This window comes from Symsagittifera roscoffensis, chromosome 9 (assembly GCF_963678635.1).
Source record: "Symsagittifera roscoffensis chromosome 9, txSymRosc1.1, whole genome shotgun sequence".
Lineage (NCBI taxonomy): Eukaryota > Metazoa > Xenacoelomorpha > Acoela > Convolutidae > Symsagittifera > Symsagittifera roscoffensis.
In genome coordinates, this window is record NC_087070.1 from 3,600,882 (window position 1) to 3,614,171 (window position 13,290).

A 13,290-nucleotide genomic window follows, 5' to 3' on the forward strand; every position below is an offset into this window, starting at 1 on the left:
CAGCTTAATTGAAACGAAATTGAATAATTACCAAACTTTCTATACTTTTGTCAGTTCGGCTTATTTAATAGTCGACTTAAAATTGTGAACACGACCGTTGAAGATGGTGCTGAAGTTTGATGTTCAAGATGTTTAAATATTGTTCTTTGGGCAGACAATACCCCCAAACTAATTCCTAAGAAAAAGTTCGTCTTGAAGACCTTATTTTTATGATTCGACTTGAAGTCGGCCGGATGTCCGGAACCCACCCTGAAATAGTTTCAATTATAAAAAGATTGTTAATTCAAAAGATGGATGGAGCATTTTTAAGATGATTCAGGTAGTTGGGACCCAAAATTCTGACTTGGGTCCCTAAATCAGAACACACACAGCCTCAAGAATCAAATCGTCAAGGAAGTCAAAACAAGATAATGATTCATACAATTCAAACATTAAATCAGTTCAAAATTTTAGGTGAAAACCAAGCAAACAGCTTGTAGTTATACCCAAAATCAGTTCAATATTTAAGCGATATAAATATCACATCAATTTGGAACAGCTCCATCATAACCCTTGAAATCAGTTTGGGAAAAGTTCATTTTTGATTCAGCGCCATAGACACTGAACTTATTTTCAATAAATTCACTGGTTTCATTTTTTCGACCCCTTCTTCATCGGTGGAGATTTCTTCGGCGACGGCGACGCCTTTTTGGCAGTCGGTTTTCTCGGCGACTCATTCTGCGACTTCTTCGGGCGTCCTCGGCCCCTCGGTGTTTCCGACTCGTCGTGACTCTTCGCTCCTCCGCTACCACCCGACTGCATTGCCGAAGTGACGAGGCGAAATCGACCACTTGCGCCTGTCGTTTTCTGGCCAACCGCGTGGGCAATTTCATCGTTCTCTATCATAGACCGCAACGATCGATTCAAAGACCCGTTGGTTCTTGAGTTCTCCTCGATGCTCCAAGTTTCCTTGATATATTTCTAAAAAAAAAGAAAAACTGAAAATTTAACACTAAGATTGAAAGATATGAACTAATTTCAATAGGTGCACACGGCCGAATTCAGACGGACAGCTAAATTTTTGTCGATGCAAATTTTGCATTTCTTCGGCGACGGCGACGCCTTTTTGGCAGTCGGTTTTCTCGGCGACTCGTTCAAATCATATTTCACAACTTTTATAAGAAAATATTCGGCTTGAAGTCGCTAATTTTACGATTCGGCTTAAAGTCCCGTCGGCTTGATGTCCGGCACCCGTTCAAATGATCGTGCCTTGACTTGTTTAATGTTTACATACTTGGATGGCCTTTTTGGAAGCCCCCTTGCGTTCTTTCAACTGAACAATTGCCTGTTTGATCATCTCTTTGTAAGTCGGGTGGGGTCTGCCTTGGCCTTCTGCTGCTTTTTGTCCTCGAGTGCCGCCGATGTCGCCCCTTTCTTATGACTCTTTTTAACTGCAGACGGCATTTTTAAGCGCGAAGGTTTTTTTCAGTTCACGAGGTGAATTCCAATAGGTTGCAATTTTCATAGGTTCCGAAATTTATCTTCTTGAATTCTGATTGGTTGAAATTTGAGCCAACGATTTTATAGTTTGATTGTTTACTGTTCAACCAGCATAAATTCAAGCTGCAGAATAGTGACCGCCGCAGCCGCGCCAACGTGTTGCGAGCTTGCCACCAAAGGGTAGGACTCTATACGAAGGTTAGAGCCGGTTGTCGCCGCTAAGAGGCGACCTTAAACCGAGACTCGGCTAATTTAGTCTTTTGACCAATTGAAAAGATTTGGAACTTATGCGACTGCTTTTTTATTTTGGAACCTATGGGATTAATTTTTTTTTTGGAACCTATGAATTCGCACCGTTCACGATATTTCAACAGCAAACAGTTATCTTTCAATATCGTATGAATTCGAAATTGAGACTTCGAAAAATTGGTCAAGTATTTATACAGCGAAGCTCAACCGGAACGAAAACTCAAAAGTTTGCCGACTTTAAAGGATTATTTGGCCCAAGTTATGCGGAGAAACCTGCTTTAAATACGAATTAAACCCCAATATTGAAATCAATCAAAAAATATTTTTTAGTTTTGGCATACCTGGTGAGCGTATAACTCGACTGAAAGAAAAAAAAATGCCCGAAAGCTAAGAAACTTTGAAAATTTTTGCTTTAAATATAAGAATGTTCCGTTAATTTGTGGATAAGGGTTGTTCTTTTGGCCTCGAACTTTAACTTCTGGATTTTATCTTAAAAAAATTGCTGATAAGCTTAAGCGTTAACATTATGTACTATAGAAATGAATGAAACTAATGACAATTTTCATTGCAACAAACGACTAAATCAATGAAGTATGAATCGTACGAGAGTGTTCTCCGAAAAATCTATTTTCTAAATACAAAATTGGAGAGGGGGGTGGGGGGCTTACACTGCAGAGAGCGGAATGGCCAAGGAGAGTAGCGCGGGTCAAAGAACAGAACGGACTATTTAACCAATTCTCAATTTGGATATTTTGGATCTACTATCTACTTAACGAATATATCCCTCATGACCGCCAAATAAGACGGCGCAGCTGTTAATACGACAACCTAAATAAACTGCACGTATCAGGGCGAAGCCCTGAGTTTCTCGACTGCCTTATAAGTTCTATGAGGTAGTGTTTGCTTTATAACAATTGATGAAATTTTCGAGAAAAAAAAATGAAAAAAAAAACTTTTAAAAAAATTTAGATTTTTTAAAAATCAAACCATATAAAGGACAAAGTGATAAATTTCGCTCCTAGTAACAAACAAGACTGCTCGTATATCAGGGCAAAGCCCTGAATGTTCCGACTGTCCCTTAATTCATATCGAATAGCTTTTGGGAAAAAAATATTGAAAGTCCCTACACTTTGGACAATATCAAAGTGTAAAATTTTGGGTCGTACGAAATTAATACGACCAATTGGCTCAATTCAATTTGGAGTGATTTTGTTCTGCAGGTTAATTCGCCGCAACGCTATAATAATTCGCGTTACGCTCTCAGCATATTGAATAAACTGTTCAAAGCGCGCATAACTTAGTCCAGAACATGGCCAGTTTGGCAACTTTCAAACCCACAGAACTTTACAAAAATTAATCGGAGGTAAAATAACTTTTTAGATTTGAACTCAAGAATTCTATATCTTCAATGGAGTATAGAAAATTTTGGTCGAAAGCAATTTTTTCGTTGGCGAAATCTGCGAAAATAAAAAAATTACACCGGGCATAAATATTCTGTTTTCTTCGTATGTCGGAACAAAAACACAAATAGAAAATAGACGTACGTAGAAATTCTAAGCCGTACAAAATTAAAAGGACATATTAGCTGCGTGCCGGAAATCAAGCCGACGGGACTTCAAATCCCATCGTAAAACTAGGGACTTCAAGCCGAACATTTTGTCAAAAAGTCATAAAATGAGATTAATTTGAAACCTATTTCGAAGAATTTCTCAATTTCATGAGCTTCTTTAGAAGTTATTGGGTTTTTCATAAACTTTGAACCTCTAATTGATGTTTAGGAGTTTTGAAAAACAAAATATGTTGAAGGGGTTTTTCATGTGTGTAATTTATGCATTTCAAAATCCGACCGATCTAACTATCTGATATGATTCTTAAGTGGTGCATTGTTATGAAGAATGCTTATTCTGAACAAAACTTGGCTAAGATTTTGAAAATCTAGAAGCTGAGCCGATTCTAGAATCTAGCGGATTCAAATCTAGAAGCTGAGCCGTCTCAGACGTAACCGTTCCCTCCCTGCCAAGTGAACCGAAGATTCTAACAAAATAAACTATTACCAATCAAGCTATCAGGTGTTTAAAGTGATTTTGTTACACAAGACGTTAATTCGAAAAAAGTCTTTAATCGGATTTCGCATGAATTATAATTAATCAGAACCGAGACCAGAAACAATCGAGACCAAAAATTTTTTGATAAATCTTAGAACATAAAATTAAGCAGACTTTTTAAGTAGATAGAAAATTCCATTTTCACTATCCCGCTGTCAGCATAGGGGCGCGTGGGTCCGGTCCATTCTTTCGCAGCAATCAAGGTTTGGTTTCAGCCACTGTGAAGCCGGATATGTGTATTGATTGATTTTAGATTATAGTTGGGAATGAGTTTCGTACTAAATAATCAAAATTGGGGGTCTTATGCCCAAAACGGTTCAAAATTATTATATCTATATCTTGAACTCAAACTAATATGGTTGTTTATGATTGGCTGATTAGCCAATTAAATTTAATCAACACGGCCCAATACTTCAAAATTAATTCCAGACTAAATAAGATTGTTAGCGGAAATGACCAAAAAAGTAGAATTGTCCTGTTGAAATTTTTTATTGAAATTTTATTTTGGCAAAAACTGACAGGTGGCTTCAAATTAAATTGCTTTTTTTTGACAACGTTCCACTCGGTGATTTTGGCTATTATTTTTATCTGCAGAAAATATTTATTGGCTCAGTCAGAGATACAGCTTAAGACTCAGAAATATTTTTTTCTGGCCGTTTAGTGTCTAAAACTCAAATAAAATCTTACTGTTGGCTTGGTTTTCCCAAGGACCATCGTTTTGCTAGAGCTGCTTTTTTCATAGACAGCTTACCATACACTTGGAGCTCTGTAAAGTTTACTAGACAATGTGGATATTCTTCTCCCCTGCCTAGTAAAAATTTAAAACCTATCCCTATATAAAAATGAGACTGCTGTATCATGGCAAAACCCTGAATAATTCAAGTGCCCTTGAACTGGTTTCGTCAAATTTGAGTCGCGCATGGAATTAATGAGACCAGTTAGCCTTAAGGTGTTAAGGTTTGAGTCCTATATAAAAACAAGTAAGACCAGTTAGCTTGCCTTAACTCAACTTGGAACAATTTTGAGTGCGGGATAATTTGCCACGCGTAAATAGCGCGCGTTACACTTCCAGCATTAAAATATAAAACGAGCAGTTTAGCTAGACTCATGATAGGAATAAAATAAGAGTGTGTGCAAACTCATCTGAGCCAACCAAAATCCAGAGATCAACCCAACGAGTGAAAGAATTGATTTGAAAAATGGCCTGAATTAAAAAAAAACACCCGGAGCATATATTATATCTTTCTCAATTTCTGTGCAGGTTGGAACCCAAACGACCCCAAGCAAATGTATTCCTGACTTTTTTCAGAAGTCGGAATAATAATTTACTAAAAGGATTTTGTACCTTGTTACAAATTATTGAATTTGCAATAGTAATTTGCAAAGAGTGTTGTTAGATAAAAAACAACTATAAAAAATCTCAAGAATTATCAAGCAATATTGTTTTTGATAAAATTGTTTCAGAGTCAATTTTATTTAAATATTTTTTAATTTAAAAAATTAGTTTTAAACAAAGCTTGATTGAATATTTCAAAACTACGCTGCCTGTCATTTCTCAGCCAAACATAATTGAGTATTAGAAAATTTGACTGCTTACTGACAAGTTTGAAATGGAGGTTTTTGGCTCGCTTTTGGATTCAGACCAATGAGTTTCGAAAAAAAATCAAAACACTGAGAAGCTTAAGAAAAGATTTTTTCCCGAAATGCAACAAAACTTGGTTCATTTCGGTTTTACCCTGAAACATAAAAAAGGAAGAGGAAAAATTTTCAATGCAAAATTGGATAAAAAAAACACAGCGTAGAAAAGGCTTTATGAGGCAGGCCAAAATTAAACAATTCAATGCGCAGTAGTTTCAAACAGACTTTTTAAACTATTTTTGCAGCTCGTTTTACAAATAGTTTAGAACCATGAGTCATAATTGCGATTCACTTTTTCGCTTTGAGCTTTTCGCGGTTTTAGTTTTTTTAGTTGTTTCAAGGCTCTGTAAGTAAACTGCTAGAACAAGCCAAATTATATGAAAAAAAAAACAATATTCCGGGTTGACCCCCTAGACCAAAAATGCTAGTGATACGATTCCATAAGTATCTGAAAAAATGCTGGGCACATAAAGTTCATACTTGTTTGCTAAAATAATGCCATCAACAATTAAAGATTTTTTTTCTTGTTTTGCCATAGTCTCATCATCGGTGTATCATTAGAAACAACAAAAATAATTTAAAATTGCAAAAAAAAATTTGCTTTTTTCATGCGTGAAACTAATTTTTCCCATAAAAAAGTTTTTTTTTTCTGCATGGAAAGTTTAATTTTTTGTGTGCATCACGTAGTTTTTTTATTGTTTTCTATAAATTTTTTTAAAAACGCTGAAAAAACTTTCCTTGTGTATTGCATATTTCTGCGAGCCTTGGACAATGCACCATTAATTAAAATTTCAAAATCAAAAATTTAGCCGCTTGGAAAATGAAAGAAAATTTTAAATTTCAAAATTGATCTTTTATTAAATTTTCAAATTCAAAAAGTTGGCGTCTTTGGAGTATGGAAAAGTACATTTATGAAAAATCACTAATCATAGACCTTTCATGAAACTAATTGTAGACGTAGAATTGCATGAAAACTAGATTATTAGCACTTTCCCATTTTTCCCCCCCAAAAAAAAAACATTTTGTTTGCATTTCAGCTCTTGCCGCAATCTTCCGACACATTTTTCTGAAAACTTCAGGACACTTAGTTTTTGTTAAAAATTGTTTCCCCCCGAAAAATTGCTAATAGGATTCAGCCCTTCCTCTTCTCCTTTTCTTGTGCCATCTTATAAGTTTTGTTCCACTGGAATTGCTGCTGTTTAGATTTGCTGCTGTACATAAAGCTCAAAAAGCAAAAAAGTTTGATAACATGCAAATATATCGACTAGCATAATTTTGATAACTTTATTTTTCAGAAAAACTAAACAAAATAATCCCTTTAATGTAAAATCTATTAAAACTTGCATTTCTGAGAAATGAAAAACTTCGTGTTTTGATTTCTATGCTAACCGATACGAATTTCTTTTTTATATCATTTAGGCTAGTCGATACACGGCCGTCACTCTGTAAAATTTTTAATGATTACAATTAAATCAATTGTATATACAAATACCTAAAAAAACAGATAAAAGTTATTTCACTAGCAATAACCTTTCCTCATGGTTACGTAGCAAAAAATCATTAACTAGACACGACAAAAAAAAAGAAAACTACAATATTAACCAATCAGAATCGAAAACTGGAAGCAAACTTAGGAAATAAACCTTTAGTACCTATTTATTTCTTTAAATTGCTTTTTTTGACCGGTATAAAATGACGGTTGTCTACTTATTGACCGCACTCCTTTCCTCACAGACAATAGCAAGTAGTAACGCTTGCTCCGCTTCGCCTCTGCGCATAAATTTGGAAAGAATATTAGTGTATTTGAGTCAGTATTTTTTTTTGCTTATCAGTTTATTTTTTTTGCTGGTATTCTAGAATGGTTGTTCCATTGATTTTTCATTTTTCTACAATATTTCTGCGCCTTGATTTTCAACAAAAAAAACGAAATGCTAAAATTTCCTAAAAATACGCAAATTTTCAATTTTTTTGAAATCAGTAATTATCTTTTCGTTTAAAACTGTTTTCGTCTAATATAGCGGCCACTAAGCAATAGAAAATGATTTTGCGCAGAAAAAATCTCATTTTTGCAAAATGCTTATCAATTCTCATAAATTTTGAACAGTTGCATGCAAGTCAAATTTGGGGTCTTTTGGGTTACATCCCCTCATTAATTTAAAATTAAAAGTTCGAACAAAAGTGTTTTTTTTTCTGTTATACGGCCCAAAAAGTATTCTTTTTGACATCCTGAAAGTGTCCTACATTATGATCAAAAGATTACTTCTCAGCTTTTCAATGAAAACAGAAGCTCAATTAACAATTTGATAATTTGGGCGGTATAAGAAAAAAAAGCCCCGAAAATTGGATCGCTGTTACTAAGAAAGTCAAGATAGTAACGACTAGCAAAAACCAAGCAGTTCACTTAATGAAGCTTCAAACTAGCTTTTTTCATAATTTTGTCGCCTTTTCCTACGCAAAGTTTCATAAATATGAACCCAATGCAGGGGCGGATTTAATGGGGGGGGGGGGGGGCGGACGCCCCTCCCCCTCAGGGATTCGACCCCCTGCTGACCCAAAGGGTCCCCCCTTTGATACTTTTTCAGAAATCCATTTTTGGCCGACCGACCTTAAAACTTTTGTAAAGGCGCCTTCGGCGCCAATATATACTAACTTTGAGGGGGAGCGCGCGCCAAAAAAGCGCGATTTTTTTTGTCAAAATTTTTCAAAAAGTGCCCAAAAACGGCTTTTTGGACTGTTTTTTCAAAAATTTTCCTGCGGCGCAGAAAATTTTGCCAAAAGAGGGGCAAAACAGTGCTTTGGGAGAGCTCGAAAAATCATTTTGGTCGACCTAAAAAAAAGTCAAAATTTTCGAATTTTTTTGAAAATCCGCCCCCCCCCCCTCGAGAAAATCCTAGATCCGCCCCTGACCCAATGCGTTTCTATTGTCCTTTAATTCACATTTTGGGCATTTTTCTATGTTAAATCAACGCTTGGGTTTTCAGCTGAGATTTTATAAGTAAAACTGATCCAGTTTTGTAACAAAAAATTTCATTTTGATTTTTTAGGTTTGTTCCAAGTATACCCGAGAAGAATTGTTTTTTGTTTTAGAGCATACGGCATCCATATATAGCAGACAGTATAAAACTTTCCTAATCAATTTTGATAGATAAATAATAAAATCGCTTGGAGATCAAAATCCACACCAAACACTTCTAACCCGTTAAATTCGAACCTTGGAACAAATTTCAAATATGTGCCACATCAATCCTTTTAAAATTGTTTACGAAACAGTGAATCGAATTGGCAGGAAAAAATAATCAGCTTTTTTTAGTCTTCTTGTGCAAAATTTTAGACAACCTCGCTTCACCCATGGATGAATTTTTAGACCACTTCACTTCACACAAGTTTTTTACATGATTACAATAGCCCAGATAAGAGTTTTCAAGATATGAATGGTTTTTTAAAATTATTCCAGATTATTGCTGCCGGTCGTCATAATCATACGTAGGATTGCAAAATCAGACTTAATCATGCCAGATTTTCAGATTTTGAGCCTGTTAGAAGTGGTTCGTTTAACAGTACCAAATACAACAGTGCCAAAACTGGAAATGTGTTCAACAGTTCCAGAAAATGATGATATTTGAAAAATTAAAGCACCATTTGCAAATTGTTGGTAAATTTGTGTTTTTGAGCAAAAACGAGAGGAAAATTTGAGAATTCAGTGATTTAACAGTTTGTTTTGAAAAATATATAAGCCCGCACTTAGGGAAATTTTTTTTTAACAAGCGGCATCAACTAAAATGGCCATTTTTGTCTTTCGAATTTCCAACTATTTGATTATAATTAAATGTCAATTATTTGGGATGAGTAAAAACAGGGACCGACTTTTTACGAGACCGACCTTTTACCAGAAAAGTTATAAAATGACTTTTTTATTAGACTCGATAAACAATTTTGATTGACAGATGAAGTCTGGTTAAAGACAAGATTTCACGGTTTCTCAGCAAAATTTAGTTTGTTCTAACCGCTCCTTTTTCGAATCTTCCACTAAATTTTCCACTTTAGAGCAGTTTTTTCTGCGTGGTGTGATAAAAAGATCTAACATAAAAATAAAATCTAGGAAAATTTGACAGTCATATTAATATAGGCAAATTCTAAAAAAAAAAGTTCGCTGAAAGACCAAAAAAAAACTAAATTTCGAAACTTCTGTCAAAAGTTTTTTTCCAGAAAACTTTTGATTTGTTTTGAATTTTTTAGTACCCAAAATGGAGCTAATAAAACTTCAAAAACTAATTTGACCTGATTAAGTTATGTTAGGCAAAATTAAGCAGTTGTAAGACTGCTCGCTCGCTTTATTCGCTCAAAATTGAAAAACAAAAACTTTAAGCCAGTTTTTCTCGATACTGACAAAACTTTTTTAAAGTTTTAAAATGTGGTTCAAATTAAAACTGACAGGGCTTCAATTTCGTATATCACTCAATTCATTCCGATGATTATTTGTGGTACCTGATTTAGCGTGGACAACAAAAACAAAGAAAAAACTAAACCACACCTGAATACAAAACTTCCTCCTTATTTTTCAGATGGGCGGAACAAAAAATGTTAACTAAAAACGCAGGCGCGAATCTAGGATATTCTTGGGGAAAGAGAACGGATTTTTAAAAAAAAATAGTGAAAATTTTGATGACCTTATTTTTAGGTCGCCAAATTTGATTTTCCTAGCTCTCAAAGCACGATAAAATACACAAGTACTTAACATTCCCTTGTTGATTGAAACATACTGACCAGTAAAACATAGCCAACCGAGATTTGGAAAAGAGTCATGAACGCAAGGAAATAGAAAGAAAACTGATTTAATTTTAGAAAAATCTTCAATTTTCGAATCTCCAAGAAAAAACATATAGTCTTAAATGAAATTTAAGAACAACTTCTGATTGACAATTTTTTGATAAAATTAACCCAGTTTGAGAAAACTGGCTCAAAAGGAAAATTTTTTTATTCCGTTGGGAAATCTGAACATTCATTTTCGAAACTAGAAGTCGATCACGTTTTTCGTGACCTTTACACTTTTGCTGTTCGATAGTGGAGTTTGCTTTCCTTTTAATAACGAAAATGAACTGAATTCAAAAGGAAATCAAAAGTCAAACTGGGAAAAACCAAATTTGAGCGTGAAAAAATTTTCATGAAAAAAACCTAACAAACCGAAAAGCCACAAGACCTATGTGAGAGTATTCACTACATTCATGAATGTTCAAAAGTAGAGAACTTTTAGAGCCCAATCAAGACCTGTCACTATAAAAGCGACCAGTTGGCAACCCTGAGAACATATATCGCTATAATAAGAAACGCTGTCCCCTAATACAAAAAAAAGATTGCATCAAACAAAATTTAATTTTTCAATTAGCATACAACGAGCAGAAGCAATTATCTAGTAACCAGTTATTACTGCTAACTTTGACAGTTAATGCATACTTCTTCCCGCTTTATATCAGTTCATTTTATAGCTCTTTTTTCTAGTTGTTTCTTTCCTCATTTGCAGAAAGACGTACACTTGTTTCGAGAACCAATAGTAATTAAGAACCGATAAAGTGAAAAACACGAGCGTAAGAGCTGCGAAGCTTCCCGGATACTTCACACATTCCGAAACATTTTCGCATCCGGTCAAAAGCATGTAAGGTAAAACAAATGTCCAAGAAAGTCTGAACAAAATGAAATTCAGAGCTGCTGATAACTGCAAAAGAGTCACGTCAATCTTCGGACAAGTGTAAGCTATGACCGTAAATAGATTGATGAAAATAACTGGAATTTCACCCAGATAATATGGCAAGATCAGAGTCTCGTAAATTCCAGTCATTCCGACATACGCTCCAATAAAAGACACCGGATGGTGTATGAAGAAAAGAGGGTCGTATATTTGTTCATTTCTCGCTATTTCTATTATGTCATATATCATGTAACCACCTAGCAGAGCACTCGTGTACTGGAACAGTTCCGAGTTGGGTCGCTCGATTGCCGATATTATGTCATCGTGCTCGCTAGCTATTACATAACTTTCCCTTACCGAAGCCACGACTACGGGTAACACGTGAATCAGCGACACGAAATAAGAAGAGCAAAGAACACATTTGTCTGAAACGAAAAATAAGATAAACTTTCAGCCCGAATCACTGATTTCAAAACAATAGCTTGCTCTAATAAATCGAAAGGAGGTCAACCGCAACTACCCCTCGCCCTCTAAATTTTGCTTTTGGATGCTATGGGGTTCGAAACACCGCACCAGAAAACTTTCAACTAATTTTGAAAACTGACGAGCTAGCCATAAACTAAGCTTTCAGAACTGAAAAATCAATTTTTGAAGCACGGCTGTTCCTTTTAAAGCCACGAAAAATAAAACAAAATTATCATTGCCAAAAAAAATTGCAAAAATTCCATTTCACCTCAAAATTCTTGTAAAACGTTTCAGCCGTTTTCCTGGGCAGGGGAGGGGTGAAGGTACTAAAATAACCTCCAAGAATTAGGTAATAAACGATTCAATGTTTTAAAAAAGGAAAATGAAAAGTTTGAATCAGCCAATAAAAGGTTGACAAGTACTCATGAAATGAAGGAAACAAAAAGGAAAAACAATTTCTAAAAAAGAGGAAATGAATTCACCTTATTTATTTAGTTCTTTCATTTCAAAATAAGATTTTTAATTCTGCTAGATTTTAATAAAAAAACTCTTATGCAACTAAGAGTCATGCCTAATTTGCACTTATGTTATTAGAAGGCTCAATTTTCGTTTCATTTCAGAAATGAACTGATATGATAACTTCAAAAGTCAAACTTCCAAACCATAGAAAGAAAAATGACAAATTATAGTTTAACCAGAAGAAATACCCAACAGATAGTTGGGAAGTTGTCAATGAACTCAAGAAGACTAAGAGCGAAGTTTATGCGAGTTAAATTGAAAAAACACGGACTCATATTATTACACAACGCTCTCGCAAGCTTATTCACGTAAAAATAAGCAGAAGCAGTGCATTCCATTCCTTTATACAGGCGGAGCGGAGCTTCCCACCACTTGCGATACCAAACTTGGAAAAAAGTGAAAATCAAAATTACATCTATAAAAGTTTCCAAACTTTTGTCTCGAATGATGTTCAATTTCAGGAGAGCATGTCCAGCAACACAATCACCGGCAAAAAATTCATAAAAATTAATCAAGCATCTGGTAAGTGAGTTGTTCATGAAGTTGTTGTGAAACTTAAATTTTTACAGCTCTTCTCTTTCGGAAACGCGCTAAATGATGAAAATCTATTTTCTGCTTCATAAGACTCAAAAATAGGTCCATAAGCCGAAAAAAAACAAACACCGAGACTATTTAGGCCAAACATAAGAGAATCAAAAACACTTTCATTTGCAATAAAATTAGATCACAGCACAAGACAGGTAAAAAATAGGGTAACTAAGCATTTTTTGATACTAAATATTTTGAGTTTAAAAAACAGTTCCTTGCCGGATTTGAGCCAAGGCTCATAGCCGTCAACTAATTTTCGTAAACAGTAACCAAAATTGAAATTTCAAGAAATTGAGCATGTTTGCTGCAGAACTGAATGTAAAAGCGATAACTGCATAAAAGATTTAGTGATTTTGTTGAACTCGTTAACCCGAAAAAAGACTTTACTCCAATTTGATAACGCTTGCTAATCCCAAACGTAACAAGAAAACAGCTCATTCGTCGAAATTGCATTGGACAGTTGCTTCGAAGGGTTTTCAGCTGTTGGCAAAAAACACCCTCATTTATTTTACAAAACTGGGGAGAAAAAAAACATTTTTTTTTTAACGAATTTTGTCAAACGCA

At 34.8% G+C, this 13,290-nt stretch overlaps 1 protein-coding gene across 1 annotated transcript; it reads right to left on the bottom strand.

The window, feature by feature from the left end:
• Positions 1-378: 378 nt before the first annotated feature.
• Positions 379-1,497, bottom strand: LOC134854603 (histone 24-like). The gene is made up of 2 exons (XM_063870938.1): positions 1,274-1,497; positions 379-960 (listed from the first exon to the last, which is right to left on the bottom strand). The coding sequence occupies exons 1-2, from the start codon at positions 1,334-1,336 to the stop codon at positions 631-633; spliced, it is 393 nt and encodes a 130-aa protein (XP_063727008.1). The 5' UTR covers positions 1,337-1,497; the 3' UTR covers positions 379-630.
• Positions 1,498-13,290: the final 11,793 nt, after the last annotated feature.